The sequence below is a fragment of the Macrosteles quadrilineatus genome, unplaced genomic scaffold (genome assembly GCF_028750875.1).
Source record: "Macrosteles quadrilineatus isolate MER2022 unplaced genomic scaffold, UCM_ALF_1.0 Scaffold_6__1_contigs__length_79288215, whole genome shotgun sequence".
Taxonomy (NCBI): domain Eukaryota; kingdom Metazoa; phylum Arthropoda; class Insecta; order Hemiptera; family Cicadellidae; genus Macrosteles; species Macrosteles quadrilineatus.
In genome coordinates, this window is record NW_026542599.1 from 64,342,283 (window position 1) to 64,368,343 (window position 26,061).

The 26,061-nt window shown below is 38.7% G+C and overlaps 1 protein-coding gene across 1 annotated transcript in view; it reads right to left on the reverse strand.

The window, feature by feature from the left end:
• LOC128997011 (nascent polypeptide-associated complex subunit alpha, muscle-specific form-like) overlaps positions 1-26,061 on the reverse strand; it is a 78,066-nt gene that overhangs the window by 17,171 nt on the left and 34,834 nt on the right. The window contains exons 3-10 of the mRNA XM_054422589.1: positions 7,616-7,727; positions 6,768-6,872; positions 3,402-3,581; positions 2,588-2,788; positions 1,923-2,081; positions 1,659-1,819; positions 763-871; positions 28-153 (exon numbers count right to left, since the gene is read on the reverse strand). Coding sequence (XP_054278564.1) covers positions 28-153; positions 763-871; positions 1,659-1,819; positions 1,923-2,081; positions 2,588-2,788; positions 3,402-3,581; positions 6,768-6,872; positions 7,616-7,699 — 1,125 coding nt within the window. The 5' untranslated portion in view covers positions 7,700-7,727. The remainder of the gene's footprint in view (positions 1-27; positions 154-762; positions 872-1,658; positions 1,820-1,922; positions 2,082-2,587; positions 2,789-3,401; positions 3,582-6,767; positions 6,873-7,615; positions 7,728-26,061) is intronic.

A 26,061-nucleotide genomic window follows, 5' to 3' on the forward strand; every position in this document is an offset into this window, starting at 1 on the left:
AACCTAAGTTTGTAGTTGGATACTCACTTCCTCGCCCACAGGGTCGTTGCTGCTGAGACTGTCGCTGCCTGAGGTGTTGTGAGTGACCAGAGGTGGAGGTTGGGTAGGGTTGGACGGAATCCTACGTTGTATACTGGCCGCGAACCTGTCCACCTGTTCAACACAACCATACAATGCAGCTTACCAATAATCATTGTCTCACAAACCCCTGTGTATGATTGCTTGATTTGAACGTTGCAATGGATTCCTTATCATAGTTAGAATGTACAGTAGTCAACCTATCTAGAATATATGATATGTATCCTTTTCTTAGCAAGACATAAAAGTAAAATACTAAGACAATTCAAGGTTTTCCATGTTTAAAGTTCAAAGTAAAACTAAGTTATTAGTTCTTACTTGTAAATAAAAATAATTTAAAAATTATAAAAAATAGAGAGAGGAGAGAAGGTTTATTCCACAAACTTTTCTTACATGCTTCATATGGTTTGCTTTGGGCCATTGTCACTATTAAAGACATTCATTAGGGACGGTCAAATCCAGGAATTTCCAAACTCCTTAAACGGCAACCACCATGATTATTAACCGCAATCTCGGCAACATCACGATCGACTCTTTCATCACAGCTTTCATAGCACACAGATGTTAAAAGAGAATCAAAGGAACGCCATTGATCAATCAATACTCATAGGCTATCAGGGATGGTTTTAAAGTTTACTGGAAGTAGAGATAAAAATCACAAAAGATAATCTAATCTTTACTAACCTCAGGATTGTCCTCGGAGCCTGCTCCTGAGCTTGTGTTTTGAAGTTCGTCTTCGTTCATGCCGAAGTAGAAAGTCTTCACAGGGGCAGTCGGCTTTGTTGTTGGAGTACTGTAAGACAAAACAAAGCTTTAGGTTGCATTTAGAACTAGGAATCACGTTGACATTCATGCATAGGGTTTTTAATTTTTGGTTGTAGTGTTTCCAGACCAATTGATTGGACCACAAGGCAACCATCAGGAATATAAACCTTTTTATTTATTTGTCTGACTTGATCACAGCACTAGTCCCCAAACACTTTAGAATGTGACTTAACTATATCTTCAGGGAAAATATCAAAATGAAAGCAGTCTAGATCTAAACTCCCGCCAGGTTGTGTTATGATTTAATTTGATCCTAATTCAATTTATCTAGTCATGCGTGTTACGTGTTTGTGTTTTAAGTGAGTGAAAAAAGATTACATCAAGCTTCCAACGATCAAAGTTGTTCATTCTTTTGATTCCTGATTATAGTTCCATGATAGTGAACCAGAACTAGTTGTCATTACAATCACATTCTACTGATAACACGGGTGATTCAATTTTGAACCATTTGATAGTCGAATCTTGGTATTCGGGAGAGGACCACATCATTGAATTGGTGAAAATAATGGCCAAAGTTTTTGATGGTGCCTTGAAGATGGATTGCAGCAACGCCTTTCAAACTTCGACCAATATTTTCACTAATTCAACAACGCCTTCATCTCACATAGACCAAAAGTCTAAATTGGAAGTTGAAGCACTTCTATGTACCGGTAATAATAATGATACACCATTGAAAAACAAACTATGTCTATCTGTTGTAGAAGAGAAAAAGCAAACAAAGTGTTTGTAAGACCGCAGAATCTGTTGCTACTCACATCTCTGGCCAGTTCTTGTCGTGGTTGTGTCGTCTGCTAGGAGGAGGTTCAGGCGTAGACTCCTGAGCGGGAGAACCCTCTCCCCTCCCTCTCCTCTCCCCGCCACCGTCTCCTCTTAACCTCTGGATCGGTTGACTCCTTCCTCTTGACAGGAGCTCATCCTGCGGGATCAATGTAGGTCAATAACTTATGGTATACTCTTCTCGAGAGGTAAAGTAGTTTTACTAGCCAGCAGTTCAAGGGTTGTCAAATGAATTTTCTTACCTTTGGTGTTCGTTGTGGGTTGTTTGACTTGTTCTCCTTGTTCGTAGGTTTGTTGTAGCTCTCCCGAGCTCTATGACCAAGGGGTGGACTGTCTGCCGCTTTACCGACCGGAGGTTCTCGAACAGGCCTCAGCTTCTCCGCTGCTTCTAGAAGTTCTGCCTGTGATCATAGATTGAACGTAACTCTTGGAAAATGTTAGCTTAGTGACCTCAAAATGCGGATTATGCTGGCTTCAGAACTAGCGCAACAAGAACCAGTGCAAAAACTCTCTCGGAATAATGTCAGATGTGATATCTGTCTAAGAAATCTAGACTACCTTGAGCTGTCCTAATTGAGGTAAAAGTGTCTCTAAGGTTCAAGAAGTACTTAGAAACTTGTATAGCCTAATTCCTAAAAAGTAAGCTTTAATATTGAGTTTTTTTTTTAAATAGTTAATATAAGTATTATATAGTTTATATTGATTTTTGTTGTATGTTCCGAATAAACTGCTTATTTTTAAATTGTATCCAATAAAAAATGATGGGGTAAATATTTACACTGTACGAGCTCTCGCGTTGAGGCAATAGGCTCTAGGGTTAAATGTCTTATAACAAATCTGTACGATCAATTTAATCCTGGTATTTCATCAAAAAGAATACACTCCAACATTATCTAACTCGACTCACTGGGCTGATTATCTGGAACTGAGGGGAGGAGAGACTGCGCTGTAGAGGGCCCGGCGGGGGCGGAGGGTGATGGTGTGTCTCCCCCCGCCTCTTGCTACTCTCTGCCTTGGTCTTGAACAGCCTGAGTCGCCTGACGGGGGCAACCACCTCCGCCCCCGTCATCTCCCAGTGTTGATACGAGTCTGGTGACGAACTGTCCATCTGCAGAGCCAACAAAGCAATTCTTTAACAAATTCTTTAAAACAAAACGTAGACGGGGAAATGTAATAGACCCTTTGTTAACTGAACCCAGAACGTAAATCGGATTAACCGCCTCTGTTCGGCAAGGTTGGTTAATCCGTCCTAAATTTTAAAACTGGTCGTTTAACCTTAGTTTCCTACGAATCTTGGGAATTCTTTTTCCATCCATAACACAGTAATACAAATAGAATTCTTTCCATTCAGGTCTAGTTTTGTTATGAACCACACAGAGAAACTCAAACAAAATACACCTACCGTTCACGTTCAACTATGTTTACTTAAAAATAAAGATTCTTGAATATGACTATTCTCTAGGTATTTTCATCAGCAAATTTTGCAAGTCCCTCCAAATCAACTATATGCTTTTTTACTCTAAAACTAGCCACAGTTTTGACATGGAAAAGTAGTTCTATCCATTTGCCAAATCTCCGTGTACTAATTAATTAGGCCAAGGAAGTTACTCAACTGAGGACAGGATCATATTCCAATTTTGTCGTTAACACTATTTTTATTAATCGTGATGGACATATTTTCCGGTGATTCCCACTACAACTGTTACCATTGAGATACTGACCCCGTTGCTGTGTTGTGGTGCGGGAGGAGCCTTGTATTTCTTGCGGGACCGAGAGATGCGCAGTTTGGCAGGACTGTGGTTCTCATACTCTCTCCCGGTGAATCGCAGGTCAGGCTCGCTGCCGTACAACACTTTGGTAGGCTCATAGTGACTGCCTTGGCTGGAACTACGGGGACGCACCTGTGAAAATAAAAGTAAATCAGTCCTAGGCGTTTGGTATTCACAAATTTATATCTTAGAGAAGTAACAGTTATTTTAATATGTTTTTATTAAGTCACCATCTCTCTATATCAAAACTATTATTATTTAGCTTCAATAAAAAGTTTGTAAATAGATTCCGGTTCTTTCTTTGATTCATGTTAAGCCCACTCAAATCTCCCACCAGTCAAGAAAGTCCATTTGTTCGTGTACTACCCATAACACACCGGTGGCTTGTAAGCCTATTTCACGCTTCTGATTGACAGACGAATTGCCAGAACCCTCTAAGAACCATTGTATTTTCAAGTGACGTGGTTGACGTGTAGTCCTATTTGGCATCCACATCTTGTGGAGTTAGTTGCAATATTCTTGTTTTGTCCGTTCCTATATCACCCTCTTCTCAGGTAATTAATTGCCCATTTAATAGCTCGCCACCTCAAGTCTAGACCATAGCTTTTTATCTGGCCGTCTTTCCTTACAGTAAATAACCCCCTTTTTGTGAGAGTACAAACTAACTTGTGATTCAGTGCTTTTGCCAAGTGATCCGACAATACTTTCAAAACAGCGCTCTTATGTCATTTTCAAGACATTCCGTTTGATGTATAATGACTTTGACGTTTTCGTGAGCTCACATTTATCCATGATCTTGGATATGTTGCATTTTTTAATGATTTGTTTTAAAAAGAAGCAATCGGTCTATGATTACCGACACCACCGTTGACGACGTTCCCGCCTTCCTCTGTACATACTTACTAATTAGATTCAAGGTAACAATTCTAGTTTTCATTATGTGTTTCACTTAATTTGAAATATCATCACTGACCAGTTGCTAGACATTTTATATAACCCTAGGACCACTAAGTGCCCAATAATTTGTAGATCCGAAGATATGAATTTGTATATTTCTCTTTAACTACTAAATGGTTCTGGATTGAGTTAATTTACTTCACATTTCATCTTTTTACTGCCCACAGGGTCTAGGTCTTAACAACAACTTTTGATAACTTAATGACCAAAGTTGTTCTGAAAATACTGATATGTATCAGAGAAACGCTGGCTATTAAGAAAATTGTTATTTATTTATTTGACATTAGACCTACAGTAATATTATATTCCCTACATTAAAATTTGCTGATATTTCATGTTTAACTTGGAAAAATTACATCTGAGAAGGACCTATATAATCTTTTTTCAATCTAGCAATATCACTGTATACTTCTGTTACTCAGTGATTGTAAAACAATACAAAGGTGCAATTTCACCTACTAACTTAGTAATGTTGAAGACTCCAATCCAAAATGGTTTAAAATGGTAACTGGACCTAGTTGTCCTTGATCATTTGTCTTTTATAGCATTGGCTAAAGAAACGGCTGACCGTTGGTAGCAAAGCTACATAGGTCATCCTGTTTTGTTCTACACTGACACTGCATTTATATTTCAGCTTCAAAAGTACAAACAAATTGTCACTGTATTGAGAAAGTAATTAAGTTTAATTAAGTTTTTTTTTTATCCCTCTCAGTTTTAGCCTGAAATTGTTTTCAAAATGACTTCACACTAGGTCTCCAAGGGATGGCGTTATTACTTAGATAAAATCCATTGGTGATTGACAGTATTTGAACCCACGACCTCCAAGACCGAAGTAATATACTCTACCACATGACTAACTCGCTTCCCTACAACATTACTGTAAAGAGTGAAAATAGCGGTTGAACACTCCTCTCAAATATCTAAAATCCATCATTATGTATAGACAGTAAGTCATTATTTTACAATTTGTTTTCTATACTGTCATTTCTTTCTGTAAGTACTACCATAGGGAAGTAATTACTTCTCAGTGTTACCAATGAGTTACAATCATACTATCAAATATCACGTGCCAACACTTCTGAACTTCTCGTAACCAAAAATGTAATTCCATTGAGAAATAAAGGAAGTGTGATGGTGTGAACCGTTGATATGTGTTATATATATAAAGTGGAGTTAATGGTATTCCGAGCACAGGAGTGTTTCAATAATCAGCTGACGTAATGTTAACGAACAGCTGAGAGGTGAAAGTTGGTAGTTGGCTGTGCTCCAGGCATACCAATCTCTGCATCCGACCAGAACATGTGTGCCAACTGCCAACTGCATCTCCTCTGACCACATTCTTGAAACCCACGGAATGTTATGGATATTGATTTCAAATAAACAGTATCATTGTCCCAGCTTGTCAACAACCCTTATCATGGGCAAGTTGTACGAGTAATTATGATATTTTAAGGGGAAAATCACAAAAGTTGCAATAATTTTGGAATCCTAATGTTAATAGAATTGGGGGTTATACATAATTTTATGATCAAAATCATTTGAGCTTATTTTGTGAAAATTCACTTTTTTCATGGGTTTTATATAAAAATCACCAATAAAAATAAAATTTCCAAAACATTAAAAAACGCCTGAAGATACCATGGATTAGTACCAACATACCAAATTCCATCAAAATCGAACATGGCTTTCATCCCAAGGATTACGTTGTCAAAGAGGTTTTGTGTGTTATTTGATGGTTAAAATGTTTTGTGATGGTTTACCAGATGAGTGGCACACTGGTATTTAGCACGTTTCTTTCGTGATGGTTAGTGTGATATGATATAACTTGTTGATGAGTTTGGTAAAGTACAAGAGGGTGTGTGTAAACCATGCCATTTTGTCATAGTACTATTATTATTGAGGACTGGAATCTTTGGAAAAGTTGAACTGGTAGATTTTTTTGTCCTAGGCTGCTAGGCACGGGCCCAGGATTGTTTTTTACAATACTTCAGGCTAGACCTAGGGGTTGCGGTATTATCACTTAAAACTCATTGGTGATTTGGAGGGATTTGAACCCGTGACCTCAGGGACCGATGTCCCGCGCTCTACCATGAGATCAGCTTGCTCCCCCTGACCTGGTGATTGAAACCATTGTTTTACCAACCAGTTTGGCAGTTGAATGGTTACAGCTACTCGTTTTACACCTACTAGTTGGCATGTTTTGCCAAGGTAATAGTTAGGTCAAGTTCACCATAGATGGTTAGCACGTTAGTTGTATATTACCAGAAATGTTTGGCACATTTGTTTAATTTAGCGGTAGGTATGTCCCATATTAGCTGGTGGTAGATAAATTAAGTTTACCAGCTGGTTGTCATGTATTACCTGATGGTTGACATGTTTACGCCCAGTCAGAGTTCCGCCGCTGTGTAGGATGTTTCCGTTGTGAGTTAGTCTCAACCGCTGCCCTGGTACCCTCTCAGGCAACACCTGTGACAAACATATCTCGGTCAAACAGGCATTTAGAATATTCATTTGAATCCCAATCTACAGGCAAACTTAAAGTAATTTTAGCTCACTATTAACTAGCTGAGCAGTTATACTAAACTCGGCACTCAAAAAGTCACTCGTTGGTCTTGAGCAAAACTTTTGAGTGTGTGTGTGAGTAGGACTGAGATCCAACCAAATACTATATAGTGAGTAACAAAGCTACACAATGCATCTTACTACATTCTACACTCATCCTTCACTCATTGAGTTAAAATACACCTTCCCTTCTTAAATGGTAATAATAATTCATTAAGTGACTTGGTTGACCTTTGGTTTAAAATGTCTGCCACATACACTATAGCAGAGTTTCTCATCCTTCTTTTCTGATTAACCACTTGATGGACAAAAATATTTCACATAATCTAATTTACCTAATCTAACAAAACTATTTTCCAACTACGAGTAAATGTTTAAAATCCATTAGTAATCGGCGGGATTTGAACCTATGACCTTTGAATGGACTACTACAGTCGCCAATAGTACTATGCATACCAGAAGTTGAGAAACACTACTGCATGACATTGGTATGTAATCAACTTAAATGTAACCACATTAACTATAGTCTGTGTAATGGAACCTGTTTCCTGACCGATGGTTTAAGGACCGAGCCAGTACCCATGATGGAGGCTCAGGAGACAGGTTCCATCATATAAACTATACTAAACATGTAGCCTATGCTTCACCTTATGGGCAGGGCGAGGGTAAGAGTGTGCCCAGCCCCGCCTAGTGTCCCCGCCCGTCCCCGCCTGAGAGCCAGAGTTGCCCATCTGCCCCCGCCAACATCAGTCGACCATCCTGCAACAACACACAAGTCAAGTCAAACACACATCATAAACATTCAAGGAAATCACACTAAGCTTGGATTTGTAGAAAGATGAATGGACACAACTGACTTGCCCAAGAAAAAGGTCCAAACAGTTTACAACACTTAAAAAGTTGTATACTTCATCTATGATGCTACCTTCTGGGGATGTTATTTGTGTATGGATTCCTTCTTCCTTAATCATAGACTATAATAAATAGGTATTGAATGTAAAACCATTGACTTTCTGATACTGAAGTAGACAACAGCTGTATCCAATTGCTTAAAATTGTATGTGAAATAAAAGTTGCTATTGTTTACAAATAAGCTGTGCCTAAACTAGGTTCGGTTAAAAATTTCCATATCTTATCTTACTAATATTATAAATCTGAAATTGTATGAGTTTGTGTGTGTGTTTGTGTGTGTGTTACTCAATCGCACATAAACTACTGGGCGGATTGGGCTGAAATTTGGCATGATGATAGCTCACATTCCCGATTAACATTAAAGCATATTCTTATCTCAAAAACCCTTTTGGGCTCCGCCCCAGTGGCTCTGTAGTTCCCCATGTTAATCCTATGATTTTTCATATTTAAAAGGAATTAATGAATCTTATTATACATCGATGATCTTAACAGCTGTTTCAATTAAACAAGTTGGTTCTGTTCTATGATGTTCAATAGCATAAAAGTTACAAGGATTACCAACAGGGTGCAGCATTATTTTTTTTTTTTAATTTATGACAGCTAATTTCCAACCAAAAGGTGAGTGAGCTTAGCGAACGAACTTCAACCTGGAGGCGAGTTAGCGTAGCGAACGAGCTAACCTGAAGGCAAGTGAGCGTAGCGAACGAGCTAACCTGAAGGCAAGTGAGCGTAGCGAACGAGCTCCAACCTAAAGGTGAGTGAGCGTAGCGAACGAACTTCAACCAGGACGTGAATGAGCCATGTGAATACTTATGAAGTTAAAAGGGGCAAAGCCCGCGGGTACAGCTAGTTTAAAATAAATACGTATTTGATATCGGTGAATCATTCATTGTATCAAACTAGCAACATATTTAACATGGAAATGGGATGTATACTACTATAAAAAATCAAAGGCAAAACTTACACTACAAACAAGACCAAATCAGTTATAACAATCCACACTCATCATGTACTATAGATTATACCACTGACAGTGGGTCTAGTAATGGTATGTAAGAAGGCCACCATTTCCCTTCAATTTGCAAGGTTCATAACATAACGGAAGACGTGTACTTGGGAGATAGTAACACAACCTTCTTATAACCTCAGCAATCTCACATGCCATAGCAGAGGTATTCAGGGCCATCCTTGTGCATAAAAAGGTGTATTGATTGAGGAAGAACAACGGTCCAAATGCTAGGGGACTGGTACATTTTAATACAAGTGAAATCTAAAAAGAATTTTAACATTTTTATCTTTGAAATCCTTAAACATTGGTTCTTTATAAGCTTAATTGGTCGCATAATGCAACGTGTTGTTAGATATCAACAGATTCATGGATCTAAAGTGAGACTCAGCTACATTTGCAAAGTTTTGAATTGGATTTTTCGTACGAGAAACAAAATTAAAACAAAGCTGAACTATTGTATTTTAAAAGACTAGAGGTAGTCCAGTGGTCGAAAACTCGACCAAAAAAATATTTAATGTACAGACTTCTCTATTTTTTTTTCGGTTTATATTTCGTTGTTATTTGGTCACCAGCATGCCAACCCATAAAGCTCATGTTAATTTTTCTAAATTTTAAATTTATTTTATTGGCGTATTTTTGAGTCTATTTAAATTTATAAAGGAATTTTGCACACCTACAGGAAAATATCTTTCTAACAGTATGCATAGATGTTCCTTGCGATGTTCACGAGCTGAGGTAAAAGGTTTTCAAGAAACATGCTAGCCTTATATAGGATAACATTTTCAATTTCCTTCTTACAATATTCCCAAGCTGTTTGAAGACATAAATCCATTTTCCTGTTCTTGAACTAACTGAGGAGAATTTCCGAAGTAGTAAACGTAAAAAGTGTTTTCCATTTAATGTACATACTGTTACATTGTTTAACAATCTTTTTTAATTCATCAAAATTACTGATTTGGTTTCAGCTATAAAGCTGAATAACAATTTTAAAAATGGAAACAATACAAATTTTCTTCCACTAAATCTTATAAAGATCAATGTGAACTCGTTCAACGTTCACCGATTCATTTGTACATGGCAAACACATGTTCACATGGCAAAGTTTACATTCACATCCATATGAACCACGATAGTTTCCATCAGTTTCAGTTACCGCCTGGGGCGTCAACAAACGCGGGGGCGGGAGAGAGGGCGCCAAATTCCAGCAAAGGTTACGCCCGAAACTCGACCCGCGTCTTGCCAAATGTAAGTGGATCTAGTCGTTGCACAACACATCCAAGGCCGGGGAGCGGCCGCATAGAGTATAAACCATAGAGTATTGAGTGACAGCGATGTATACTATATGATGTTCAGTCAAGGAACAGAAGCGTGGGGTAGTGTACTAGCGACGAACACTACATTACGGAGTTACATCAAGACCGATAGGGAAGAGACACGTAGAGTTATAGATAAACATATGTTCATAGAGTATAAACCATAGAGTAATGAATGACAGCGATTTATACTATATACAGTTCTGCCAAGGCCGCAAAGGAAGAAAGACGTGGAGTGATTAAGAACGACAAATCTTTCCAAGTGTTTTGTTTAATCATTCTGTTGAATATGTTTCCTTGCGTCAGTTCCAGGTGGATTGATTTTCCAACGGAAGCCATTCAAGACGGGGTTAAGTTCACCGATCACCCTCTTGGGTTTAGTTAAATGTAAATCTCACGAGAAAAGTCTTTAAAGTACACTAAGAGATGGAAGTGACACATAGTTTCCATACCATATTGTCCTTCTTCAGTGGTAAAACTAGTCTTCTTTCTCTACAGCAATCATAAAGGAATGCTTGAATCGCATACTGGCAAGACGGAAACTAAGTACAGTAGTTGAAAAACTTGACTTTTCAAAATAAAAAAAAGATTCAATGTTGCATTTCACACGAATTGAATACCTTCATGGCGCATACTTTCAGCACGATGCAGCCAGCTGTTGCACGCGCCGTTACTTTTGACATATGCACATTTGGCGCGGAAAACAAGCAATTTACCCGCGGAAATTGACGGAACGTTGTGAGTCTCCGAAACTGTCTAGTAACCATAACCTTGACGCAGCTTAACTAGAGGATAAATGACGACCTAGTTGCGATAGTTAGAGGTTAATAGGGATAGTACATGGTACATGTCACTATCGGTGATCGAAATCGAGCACGGTGAAACGTCGTAAAAAGAACTTGCCACTTAGAGGAACTTGTCAACTTTCACATAGCTGTCAATTTCTCGTGTTAGACTTGTCATCGTTGAAATTATTTTATTTGACATATCTTAATTCGTAATTAACAAGGATACAAAGAACGATTTTACAGTTGTTGAATGGTGTAAATTTTTACACGTCTTCCAATTACAACACTATTCTCTATGAGGAAATTGAGTCCAAAATCCATAACACACCCAAGCAACCTATTGTCAAAGGTACGTCTTTAACTTTGAAATAAAAACCCTAACTGGGTCAATGTTGTGCGGGGGAAATCCTCAAAACTGATTTGCCATTGTCCAGTGTTTGAGGAAAAGAAACCACTCGATAGTTACCCATCTTGAATGGAAATAGCTGCTTGGAAAAAAAATGAGAAAAACTGGAACACTTTCGAGGGGAAAAACTTATTTTGTCGTTCACCTATTGAAGAGAGTACTAATTGAATTGCTAGGAATCTATCCTTTTCGCTTTATGAAAGGCATCAGAAGGAAATTTTATATTCTTTTCTTTTAGGTTTGTTGAGCTTCTTGTATCAGCTAGAATCTAAAATAACATCAAAATTGCTTGATACCAAGCCATGTTTTGTACTACGGTACAATCCATTCTACTTCTAGCCCCATGATCAATACAACTTATACATACGACTTTCTCTACCATCATATTTCGAAGATTTATTTAATTTGCCCTATGACCACTGATGATCTGACACACCCGGGTAGATGATGCAAGGTCATACAGGTTTCACCTCGGTCACACAGATGATGAATCGCCCATCACTTTCCCGCAAGGAACGCCAATTCGCATATGCAAATATGCGAAGATATGCAAGATACGACTACAATACCATGAAGCCGTGATAACTTTTGATTTCTTGCTGAGAAGGCATTTCTTTCGCCGGGTTGATCTTACTTTCTCTCCCTACATGTAGTATATGGAGAAAGTATTGTTTTTGTTGACAGACATTTCAAGTGGCCACTCTAGTGCGTGTGCTGAAGGCGTGTACCAATCATGTGTTGAGACGCTGAGAAAATTTGTTGGAAAATGTAAATGGATCAATGATGAATGGGATTATAGCCTTGACATTACCAGGATCAGGTGTTTTACCTCTACCCAGAACTGCTGCAGATATTATAGATATATTGGAGGTAGTACTGCATAAGAAAATTGAAAAAGGTTTGCCCCCAATTGTACTAGGGAATAAAGTACATTGGGCTTAGTAAATTCAAACTAGTGAATTGTGGGATTGCAGGGAAGCATAAAGCCATGAGCCAATGAGCTGATTCAGTTGGTACCAACCTAACAAATTTACAGCGTCTCGAATTTCTAGCTAAGTGAGATTTAAGCCCAACGATCTGTTCTTCAGTCCAGTTTCCTACTACAAAATCTCAAAATCTCTTCATCCATTATGTTGACAGAATCGACTATTGAAAGGATTCTAAACACGTACGAATCGATTAAGATATTACTTGGGTCCTAAGAACCCAAATTCAGGGGTTATACACAGTTTCAAACAGTGCGGAATACATTACAACCATGCTTGAAAATTTACTTGCTCATTTCTCGCACTATTCCTATCCAAACATGGCGTACAAAACGTCTCTGCAGCCGAACCACATTTTGTAAGTACTTTTGCGGTACAACCACTTCGTATCTCCTTCCTACAATCACCACACACAAATTCAAATTCACAATTTTCCACCAGTCAACTCTACAAACTGCCAGCAAGTGGATCTGTGGTCAATGAGAAAGTGGCTTCTAACCTTTGACACCCAGTTTGTGACCAACATTTGTAATGCTGAATCCTAGAGATAGTCTGTGAAGAAAGTAAACTGAGAATTTTGTATACCATTTCGTAGTCATACTAAAAGTATATCGTTGATTGTAATAGCTGAAGCATCAGGATGGAGTAGAAACTATCTACTCCATCTTGGAAACCCCTGGTGTGTCCTACCTTTACGCCTTAAGACACTCTATCTTAAATCCGTTTTCCCCATTACTTCAAGTGATGCCTAAAAGGGTTCGCGGTAATATCACCAAGCTATGAGAAATTTGTGATAAGCAGGATTTGAACCCGATACTTTAGAAACAAAATCCCCGCACTAATAGATCAACTAACTACCCTTCTCAATCCTATTATTCGATGCTATAGAGTATATTAGTACAATGGTGGTGGGTTCACAAAGGATTATGATACACAGTTAGTCGACAAGCGGTTGTTGACAGGACGCTGGACGCGCCCAAAGGTCTGTTGTATTGTCGGGCGCCCATCGTTGTGGTTATGGTCCACAGCGGAAGACAACAGTAGTTGGGCCACATCCTCCGCACCTTGCAACGGTGTCTCAAATACAAAAATATCTTATAAGAGGGCACAAGAGTACCAATACTATAAGAAAATATCGAGAAATAAGCGTGGAAATCAAAACTGCACCCTGTGCTCCCCTAGAATATTCAATTCATTCCCAAGTTCATGAAAACCTTAGAGCCCTCACAAAAACTACATCAACACCTATTTATGATCGATATAGGTATACGTTGAAACTTATTCGAACTGACTAAAGCTTCAACAAAAACCCATTTCTTTTCAAAAGAGAGAGAAAATGCTGAAAACTTTGGCTAAAGACAAATTACTAACCCAAACTTATTTCAACAAGTAAACATTTTGCACTTGATGACAAATATAATTCATTTTATAGCAATATCCACTACTCGAGCGCAAACACATCATTCATCACCACTCCTCCAATAAATCAGAAACACCCTTCTTTTTTCCCTAGGGGGATAGTGCCTATTTCCATTCACTATAACCCCTATTCTTAAAAGGAGGGTATAAAGAGAATAGGAAGCCATATATTTAATTTACACATATTTGGCTATACTTTCCTGACAAGTCAGGAATAATAACGAAACCTAATCCACTGAAGCATGGACGGTCAACATTTACTAAAAGACTGGCACATTTAAAACACATGAAGATGAAACAGCCACATGATGTAATCTAATCTAAACCAATTTTGCCACTTCTGAACACCTAGTCTCTTTGTAAAAACCTAGGTGAGAGTGAGGTGTTGCGAAGAGACACGCCAACAGTTCGCACGGGATCAATTACACCATTTTTTCTCTTATCAACAAAAGAGATCAGAATGGATATCGGCCTGTAATTACCAAGCAGGTTCCCCAACGTCGTGGGACGCGGACGGTTTGTCAATGGTGTGAACAGAAAAAAAACCGTCTGTCAAGTTACACAACTTCTAGCGTAGACTGATAGAGAAGGATAGAAATGAACCTTCTGGAAATCAAGAGAAGTGTGACGTTGAAAAATTAAAGGTATTACCTCTTTTGAATCGTTCAGGCCAAGATCCTACCGAAAGCTTGTCACTAGCAACTGGGCTTTATGATTTCTTAATGTGTCTCACAATGTTTTTTAAACACTGCAAATGAAGAAATCCTACCAAAAATTAAACCGTCGAAGTAGCTGTGTCTAGTAAGTACACAAACCTAGATTTGAACAAATTGAACAGTTTTGAAATAGAACAACTGACTCCCTCCCGTTCCTCAAGCTAGTTCACGTACGAAAAACAAACTACAGTGTCTTTGAAATGTCACGAAAAAGAATACCAACCAAATTTCTAAAAAGACTGCTGAGTTGCTTGCATTAATTTGAAGTAATTCTAGGCTGAAGAAGAATAAACTCCCTGGTGAATAGTATTGGGCACTTGCATTCAAACGTTTTGAAATAGCGCGACTGAACCTATAGCATTCATCAAGCTACTTCACGTTCCCATAACCACACTATCCCATCGAAATGTAACGATGCACTATCTTCGTTTCAGTTAAAATACTCCAAGACATATTCCAGCAGCAGAGATGAATCACTCGCTGTGATGAATCCCCCTACATATTTGAGTGGAGGGGGCAGGTGCTTAGTCTTTGGTGAGCATGCCTGATAGGAAGATTGGTGTCGCACACTACCCTCAAGGACTGAGAGTGTGCGTAACCGTATTCAAAAAACTCACAAACAAAAATCAAATAACTGCAGCATCCCTCAAACGTGAAACGTCATGGAAATTAGATTGAATACCCAACATTTAGTTTTCTTCTTAAACATTTCAAAAAAAGATTGCTAAGTTCCTGCAACAAATTGAAATTTACCATAAAATATCAAAGAACAAACCATTGATTCTGCATTTAGAAGACTGACTCAAACATGCCCAAGCTTAACACTTGGCAGTTTTGCAAAAGAGGAATCCACTTACGTTCATCAAGATCAGTTTTATTCAAGCATTCGTGCATTTCCCCGTAACAAAAACCCTCTCGCATTCCTGCAGCTACTTCACGTTCCCATGACCACACTACGTCCCTCTGCTCCAGCTTCGGCGTAACGGGACGGCAGCAACTGTATGCAAAACTGGCGCGGGGGGAACGACACGGGGCGACGACGGGAAGGAACGCGGCGACGAGGAAGCAATTACCTCTGACAGCGCTGCACACGTGCGTGGTGCGGCTGCGCGGGCTCTGCGCATGCGTGTTCGCGCTGCTTCCGGGCATGGTCCTTCGGGCCGGATTTTTGCTTTGCTCAAGTGCGGGATTCAAAGTGAACAAAAAATGTTTTCTCCCCAGCTCAACATGTGGTGTTAAATTTATTTCGTGAAGACGGCCGCAACTATCCAAATATCCCTATGAAAATGAAGGTGCTGTAAACGAAACTATCCTAGCCTGTAAATATCTGTCTTAGGAGCGATTTTTACGTGTGGCGGTCCTCTTCTTGAAAAGACCCGAGCACGTTGATAGTGATAATCCGTAAAAAGTCCAACATTTTGCAAAACGAAGGATCAATGAGTAATCTACGTCAGCATTGTAAAGTACGTGAAACTTCGATCTACATGATTGTAAAAGTACATCATTGGTTAAAGTAGCAAAACCTTCTAGAGGAAATGAGGTATAAACTTCACTGCATCTGCAACCAATGCTAGGTGGCAAAGCTTGTGATGAAATTATTACCGAGGCAGTGATCACAGTGAGTCAACAATACCAGATTATGAGTGTGATATTAAATTATGTTTCCATGTTCAAGACTTCCAGCGCTGTATGGTGCAAGAATAAGCTATACTAGACAGTTTGAAATTATTCATTTCACCTGGATGGCATTGAAGAGTAAAAGTTGTTCCCAATAAAAGTCGTACAGCCAACATATACGAATGGATAATTTGACCTTCTGCTAGACAAACTATACATTTTTATTCCAAACCAACTAATTTATCTGAGATAAGTTCATTTCACCTGTTTCTCACCACACATGGTTCAACGGCCTCCGCTCTCTTATTTAATTAATGCAAGTATCGACAGCTCCGGTCCTTAAATTTCACTCACGACCGGTCCAACGACCGCTTCAACATTCAAAGCTCGGTCATCCAGTTTCGCTTTTTATCTCCCGCGTAATCGCGCCCTCAGTCGCGGTAAATATGCAGTTTAAAAGTGAAACCGATGTTTGGAGAATCCATTGGCAACAAGGTGATTTCTGCAACATTCCCTCCTCGTAATCTAAACAACTTTCATTATATTTAGAAGTTTTCTAAATGGGTGATCAGTTAGAACTTTCGTTAGGAACAGGACATAAAATGAAAGCTTATACGGATTGAAAGTTAGCAGCAAATATCTAACAACATGTAAACACTGACTTCCAAAAAAATACCTCTCGCATTTTCAGTTTCTTCCTCTCCATCTCAATAGCTACTTATAGAACAAAATCTTTTGAAAACCTTTGAATTGACGAGGTGTCCTTGTTTGCGGACGTATTTGGATGGAATTGGGAACATTATTTGTCACGTCAATGTTAAAACTCAATTCAAATCCACATTTGGCAAGCATCCTTATTGCAGGGAATCCTAGTACCTTATAAGTTTGTTATTTTTACCGGGTAAGTGTTCTCTGTAGAACTGTCTAAGACTCAACTCAAGCCGAGGCAGATGTAGTCTACTCGCTGATCTGGAACCCATTCGTCTCGTCTCAATTCATTTCTCATCACTTTGTTTCTAATTTCTCACTGAATTCCTGCATAAAACTTGGATGAAGACGCGAACATCTTAAACCTCTCACAAAGATAAATGTGGTCTAATGGTGTTTTAAACTCATAGACCAAGGAACTGACTCAACGTGTTTACTTCAGAAAATCGTTTGTAGTTAGGTTAGGACTCGATATACTGCAAATGCGATTGATACGTCTCTAATTTGAACCACACAGTAAATCTTTTGCACATATGCAAATATAGAATTGAGTAAGTAGGCCTAATGTACAAGGTCAATACATGTTTATGTTACATGTCTACGAACTTTCTACTCCATCATAAGCTATACCTCTAGAATAGCGTTCAGAAAACCTTTCAAACAATTCACGAAGTTACGATTTCTACTCTCGGGCAGATCAAAGAATTCCCCGCGAATTCCCTACGTTTGTAGACATTAGATGAATGGATTCAGCCATTATCCATTGCAGAGCTTGACCATTACTGGAACTGGGGAAATGCAGCAGTAATGGGGACAAGTGAGAGAGTGAACCAGTGCGACACTGCGACAATGTACATGCGCAGAGAGAAAGAGAGAGAGAGAAACGGAGTGAAATGAATGGCTGCATTCGCTGATGAACTTGCAGACCAAAACATCGTTCAAAGCTTCATTTTTTGCCGGCAATGAATAACAACCTGGCACAAAAACTGTTATCTTGTAAGGTATAGATTCCAGATTGCAAAGGAAACCAATCAAAAGGTCGCTAGATCGATTCTGAGAAGGTTCTGTAGCTTTTTGATGGTTCGTAACTGGACCCAGCTGTCCCTGATCATGATCCTGGCTAATGAAACAAATCTTAGTTAGTAACAAAGCTACATAGAACATCTCACACCATTCTACACTCATCCTTCACACACATTATGTCGAGAGCTGAACTTCGGCCCCTGAGGTCCTGGGTTTAAATCCTACCAAATCACCAGAGGATTTTATGTAAGTGATAATGCCGAAACCCCTAGGTGCAGCCTGAAGTAATGTTCAAAGGTTTCCGGACTTGAACCTAGCGTCTTAGGACAAAAAAGGGGTAAATACGGATCATAACTTTACGAGATGAATGTTTGGGAAAGCATGACCAAACGCCCAATTGATCAGATAAATCTATCAAGAAGATGATCGCGGAGTTAGCAAACGCACCCTTTAGATGGTGCTGTACTATATTTGATCTAGACTTATAGTATGTATGGTATAGCCTGTCTCCTAGCCCTTGGTCTACCTAGGGACTGGCCAATGCTTTAAGGCCATTCCCAAATAGACGAAGGGTCAGGAGACAGGTTCCATCATACAGACTATAGAGCATAGGCGGCAAATCTCTCACAGTAGAACCTCAGGTTAGCGGTACAACCGTAAAACCATACTATAAGCACAGAATAAAGTACGAATTAAGATAATTGAAATTTTTCCCAACAAAGTTAAACCCAACATTGCCATTATACTGCGACCGACGACGTACGACAATCCTTTCTCACTTGACACACACTTTCCTCCGAGACAAGGAGTGAAATTAGCCGCTTTCGACACATCTATAGTCTGCGCGTGTGTCTGTGACGGTGCGTATGTGTGTCATTGCAAGTGTGTCGTCTTGCCGGCCTTGCGACCAAGGCTGGCTGACCTATGGGGACTGCAGAAGAGATGATACAGGCGATCACACGGGACTATAGGTCAAGTATTGACGTTCACAATCGACGTACCGATAACATCGGTCGCGAAAATATCGATATTTTGGGACGAAAACATCGATAGTCGATATAAATTAACCTAGCTGCTAATAAAGTGCTAGACGTATTATAGATGGACAGTTTCTCTTTCACATGCAAGAATCGATATGCAGGAGCAGGAGTGCTGTCGCTGAAATCGATTGACTAAATGATTTTTTTGCAGCATTTATAAAACGCACCTCCACAATGTTGATCTAGTAATCTCACTCTAATTCTACTCTTGTCTAAGGTTAGTTTAGTTCGCGATATTTTTAGATTCGATATTTCGTCAGCCTTTCAATCGAATAGATACGAAAATTCAATTTCTTGTTCAGACCAACATTCAAATTTTCATTCATATCTAAAAACCAAGTTTAATATAATTAATTGTTGCAAGAACACCATCGATATTTCGTTGGTTGGTAAAATAATGATCGAAAACAAGATCAGCTAGATAGGTTGTCACTGAGAGTATAGGCGAACACACTACCAACTTGGAAGAGAAAACATTTTTCATACGCTAGGTACAAGTACCTAATGCCCGGTAGTCTTTGCAATCTTTTATGACAAGATCAGAAAGGATGACCAGAGTTCGCAAGGTGAACAAGCATTCCTATCACAACCGTCTTCTAATTACATGTCTATATAAACTATGTGTAATACAATTTGCGCTCTTAGTCAGGAACGTGGCTTTTCAGTAATAGGTAAAAAAATTCTGTTGTTTCCGTCACCTATTACTTTCTTGGTCAGTACGTTCCAGAGTGTATTATCTATAGGAAGCAAGATCAGCGTTATTCCATTCGCTCGTTTAAACAGTTCTAGTTCTGGCGACTTCACAAGAATAATATAATTTCAACTTGTTTTCATCAATATTAGATGATCTTCGAGAATTTCACGTCCTCCGTTTTCTACACTCCATTATGAACAATAACATTCCAAAATCTGGTGACTTTCGCTTTATTTCTGACATCAGCGCACATGCCACTCGTAGACGTTCTTTCCTTTTATCTACACCAATTCACCGATCAAGAGGTTTTCAATAAGCTGATCTTAGTCACCTATCTGCAATTTAAATGTGGAATCCCATTCTTGGTCACATATAAACCAAAGAAAACAGCACAAAGTTTGGGGCAGAGAAGAAAGCAATTATTTTGAACAGCAGCAGCTCACTCTTCAGTGAGTCTCTGATGCTGGTGTGACAGGTTGTTGCTGGCTATATGATACCGCAGACAAGGTTTTTAGTGGTAATTTTTATTTGCATCGTGTTTTTTATTTGATACCGGTGCTAAGGATGATTTTATGTTGTGTATAAGTGAATAGTTGCATTTGTGTTGTACAGATTAGTTGGTAGACGGAGAGAAAACTTTCAAGTTCTAACCTCTCATTGAAGACATTTTTAATTTAATTTAATTATAACCAAGGTAGGAGACACAATTAGTATTCATCCTGCGTCAAATAACACCCACCTCTGGCTTGGTACATCGTAGTGTTATATAGTCAATGGTACATCCCACTATTCCTGTATATATACACGCAAGCCGTCCTTGCGATGTTTGTGAGAGGATCAGAAACAGATCGCAAGGCCAACCACAACCAGTCCTAGGCGTGGTTGCTGGTTGCTGGTCGCTGGTTGCCATATTGCATCACATTCCTCTACACCTGATATCAGTACTTTCTACTGGTAAACAATGTTCCCACGATCGGGTCTGGTCGTGAAATTGAGCTCATGAAACGTACAAAGGTAAAATTATCGTGTAAAGGTACGACGTATGTCTGAATTGTAATCATGAAACATAAAAAGGCAAAGGTAAAATTATCGAGAGATACGATGTAAGGTAAGTTTTCGTTGAGTTTAAGATTCCTGAATTGTGATCATGAAAATTCTAAGCGGTCGTTATCTAAAGGCTCTCGAGTAAATGTATAGAAAACACTTTAACTTATAAAGGTTTATAAAATGTTAAATTGAAAATATACTTTTTAACATTGTTCAAATTGAGAAAAAACTGAAGGTATGGCAAAAAAAATTAATGTCTCAGTTATTCTTTGTCCAAACTAAACTTATAAGATATTGTTGTAATCAACATAAAATTTACTAGGTTTCACATGTCCTGCAAATAAAATTGAAGGTTTGTATGGAATTTGGCATCAAATATTTTTAAAAACCATTTTTAAACGGTTCAAGAATTTTTATTCGTTTTTTGCAGAAACGTTGTGGTCAATAAGATAAAACTTTTTACAGAATTTCAACGCTGTAGCTCAAATAGGCCTAGTTAGGGAGTTATGAATGTTTTTGTAAAAAATCACATATAGACAGACAGACCGAAAACGGAATGAGATAGACTATGTGTTGAATTACATTTTTTGTTTCTTTTGACATGCTAAATAACGTGACAAAGTTTGTTCATATGCAAGACACCCTGTATATAGATAAAACATTGGTTCGTTTGTGTTTGTATCCAACTACTGACTAAAATTAAAGCAAATTTGTTATTTCACTGGTTGGACGATACGGACGCCTGTATGTTTTAGCTTTTTTTATTTAGGTTATATAACTAGTCCTTAAAATGCTAAGTCAAAAAAATATTAAAATTTTATGATCTATAACGTACAAAATGTATTTACCTATTTAAAAGGATGACAGGTAACTATTTCAGTCAAAGTAATGCAAACTACTTTTCCACGATGTACTAATGACTAATTAGGGTCAAGCAATTAGCACAGCTGTTTTGCAGGGATAAGCTAATCATATTATCACTTAACTGTACACAGATAGTGTTAACAATGGTCAAAGTAGTACAATTAGCACCAACTACACACCATGCATTACCTACTAGCGTAACTCACTTTGAGTTGAAAAATGCAATCTAATGGTTCCACTCTTCTCACAAGCATGAGTAATTCTTGGGCATTTAGTTTGGAGCCTAAGTATAATTGGCGTTTTGAAAACCTAGTAGCCAAGGGCGGCGTTTTTTGGCGCGTGCTGCCCGCGACACGCTACCTTAATTATTACCCGAGCCAATTTTGGGGTAATCGACCAGTTTCGAAACTAAGCTGTTCCAGCCCGCCGGCCGACGAAGAAAGTCTTTGCCACAGTCTGCGAAGAATACTGACCTCGCAACATTAAACATCTTCGGTTGTTTTTTGAGTAGACAAACTTAAATTGCTTGTACGGCGTTTAGGTTTTAGAAGACCCATAATATCTCAACAATAGCTGGTCTAGTGGTAGAGAGTGGGACTTCGGTCCGAGAGGTCACGGGTTCAAATCCCTTATAATCACCAATGGATCGAAGTGATAATGCCTAGCCTGAAGAGGTGAGAAACACTATCCTGATCTGGAGCGTCCTAAAAAACATCAAAAACATGCTTTTGCTTTAAAATTTTCAACGATGTTGTTATTCATACTGAGGACGTTTTCGAACAAAGAGGTTCTTATTGGTTGGAATTTTCAAGTAGACTAGAGTTCATCTGTTGGATTGAAGGTTTAATTGATTAGGTGACTGATTAGTTATAGCTATTTCAAATTTGGAGGTTGTTAATTCGATCCCAAGCAAAGCTGATTCTGGACCTAGATGCAATTAGTTATGTCATCTAACAAAGGGTCCACGTTAAGAAAAAGACCACAATTTTATCAGTTCCCTTACAAAAAATCCAATTGCGTAAAATTACACAATCAAATTCAAGGTCAATTTTATTGCATTTGTATAAGCGTGATGTATTTCATGGAGCACCACATTTCCTACAGTCTGTACGATAGAACCTGTCTCCTTACCATCCGTCCTTCAAGTGACTGCCCAAAGGTTTAAGGCCCGTGTAACCAGTGAAGGGTCTGGAGACAGGTCAAACATACTTACATACTCAAACATACTTTATTTCCAAAAATAATACAGAATATAAATTATAACATAACTTCCCGTGGACAGACATCCTACTTGCTATTGCATAGATAAAAATACCTAATTAAATATAAAAATACATATAAACTTAAAAATAACAACAAAGAATGTAAGGTCTCAGAGAAGCCATGTTAAACATATACATTAAGGAAATAAGCCTACATGGGCTGGAAGCCTGTGCGTAGGCTCAGTCGCTATCAGTGACTGACGTATTTGTTGGAAAAATAAATAAAATAGAAAAATAATATGAATATAAATAATATTTATATTCATAAATATTCAGAGAATCTTAAAAACAAATGATTTAATATAATTGTAAAACTATACTGAGGCTAAATTAATGAAATGCGCATTTGAGGAATGAGGCAAGGCGGAGGGCATAGACATACTATAGTTAAGAATGTTCGATGTCAGTAATTCAGTAATAATTACGAGAGATAAAGTAGGGTCAAGTCTGCCTGTACTCTACTTTGATTAGGAGTTCTGATTCATCTACACCCCACTCTATCAGACAGCCAGTGATGCATTTTTTGAAAATAGTAATCGATGGAGAATGGAACAAATGATAAGAATTACAACGGGAGATAACATTACGATATAAAACTTCAGAAATGTAAGAGGAATTTGTTAATGAGTAAGACTTGGTTAAATGGGAGGTAGTTATTCCGACATTCTGTGCATATCGGGTATTATAAGAATGTGATGTTTGGTTAAAAATAGAATCGAAGTTCTTGAAAATATGAATTGAAAGAAATTTGATAAATAACTGTCTTACACTGAGTAAGGATAATTCACGAAATAATGTGTTAGTGGGGTATCGTATTGGCTTATTGAAACAAACTTTGAGTAACAACTTCTGAAGGACAAAGAGAGTTTCTAAAACAGTGGGAAAAGCTCCGCCCCATACGATAATACCAAATGAAAGTAACGACTGGACATAGGCGTAATATGCTAGCTTCATTTCCTGCATTGTTAATATGTCACGCAGTTTCCTAAATGCAAAAATATATTTACGTAATTTAGAGGTTAAAAAATGTATATGGTCAGACCACTTCATACGATTGTCAAAAATCACACCTACATATTTATAGGAACTTACTTTAAATATTTAGGTGTGATTTTTGACAATCGTATGAAGTGGTCTGACCATATACATTTTTTAACCTCTAAATTACGTAAATATATTTTTAGTATATTTTTAGGTTCCACCAAACAGACTATAACTGATCAGGTAGCCTATTCAAGCAAGGACTATATTTTTAGGAATCTCGTTTTACTTAGAACTTAATCCTCAGAGTAATTAAGACACACCGCGGGAATTCCTTTCTACAGTTTTTAGAATTCCCACAGTCAGCGTGAAAGTGTCCACTTCAGGACTGGTCAGACATCGACACTGTGACGAAGTGCGCGACCGCGGGAAAGTGGAGGTCATTTCGGCGGGAAAGGTCCCCGGCACAATGCAGTGTAAACACACTTGCCACCGCAACAGAAATGTACCGGCATTGTGCGGAACTGCGGGGAAAGTAGATTTGCCTAAGAAAGCCTTTGTCCGGCGGTTTTGTACGGGTTCAAATTGTTGCAATTTTGAAACTGTGAAGTGATAGTGAAGATTTGTATTGACACACTCGTCTTGAGTTACGATTTTCTATAGACTGTATGATGGAACCTGTCTCCTTACCGGTCCACCTGGGAATGGCCCGAGCCTTAAACCATTTCCCAGTCTACATGTAGACGAAGGGACGGGAGAAAGGTTCGTCATACAGACTATAACATTTTTTAGTTATCTGGACTTAGAACAATCGTTCCTAGGTTCATTGATAAAACGACATGCGTAATAATAAACGGGTTTATTGGAAAATATTTTTGATGGTTAATATTATTTGGGTTCCACTCCTTGTTTGGGAAGGTGATTATCAAAATACGAATTCTGTTTTAACCTAACTAGCTAGACCCTCCGTTAATTTACTAACAATTGTTGCATGATCTGAGATACATGAGTGGGTCAACCGTGAGAGAATGAAGTCTCTTTCCTGTGAAACAATGTCATTCTCTGATAATAGTGTATTTATCGATTGTGTTTCACCACTAATTGTTAGTTCAGTTTATTAAAATGATTTTTGCCCTTTAGGTAAGTAATTTTCAAAACATAAACTTTGTTAACCACCTAACTGGTGAAACCCACCGTTAAAGTCTCTGATGCGAATCTATGGCAAACTCTTATTGTGCCGTATTCATTCAGTGTACGTCAATATAGTGTGTGTGATGGAACCTGTCTCCCTACCCTTCACCTGGGGACTGGTCAATGGTGACCCGGGCTATTCGCAGGGAGATGGAGGGTCAAGAGACAGGTTCCATCATACACACTATAGCGTATTCAACAAACAGTAATTTTCATCTGTTGGTGAATCAATACAACTACGACAATTTTCAAAAACTCGCGACAGCTTTTACATGGTGATGGAATGTCTAACAATAGTCAAAGGTATTGACGGAAAGGGGAAGACTCGTCTAGACGCACACCCACCTAACCTTGAGTTGACTGACTCACTTTCCGAAGATGAAAGTAAGGAAAGTCGTTGACCCAGGGGCCCGGGGCGATCCTACTTTCTTCCTGCCTTTTGCCCAATTTCGGATCGACTCAGTTCACTTTCTCAGGCATAAAGATTAGAAAACGAACTTGTCCGACCACTTTCGTCGCGGCGGCGATCAAAAAGTTACAGGTTTTGGAGAGGTCGCGCATATTCCCACACCTCTGGCCTTAGATCATGATCGGGATAGCAGCTGACTGCATCGAGGGTGTGTCGTGCCAATTTAAAAGGTTGATCAAAGAAAGTGTGAGAAGGTAAAATTTCAGTTTTTAATTTTTAGTGTAGACCTAGGGTGTAGTAGTTAGAGCGCAGGACTTCAGTCCCTGAGGTCCCGGGTTCAAATTTCGCCAAATCACCAATGCATTTTATGTAAGTTATAATGCCGTAAACCCTAGGTCTAGCCTGAAGTAGTGTGAAAAACAATTCCGGGCTCGTGCCTAGCGTCCTAGCAAAAACATGGTGATTGGTTGGATTTGAACCTGGTACTTCAATGGCCAAAACCTAGCGTTCTAATAAGACCAGCTCGATCCTCATTGTTATGTGTGTCGTGGTGATAATTGTAATGGTAATCAAAGAAAGTCTGAGAAGGTAAAACTTCCGTGTGACGTTATTAGGGTAGACCTAGAGGACCACGGTGTTAGCACATGTATAACCATTAATGATTGTCTGGATTTGAACCTGGTACTTCGATGGCCGAAACCTACCGGT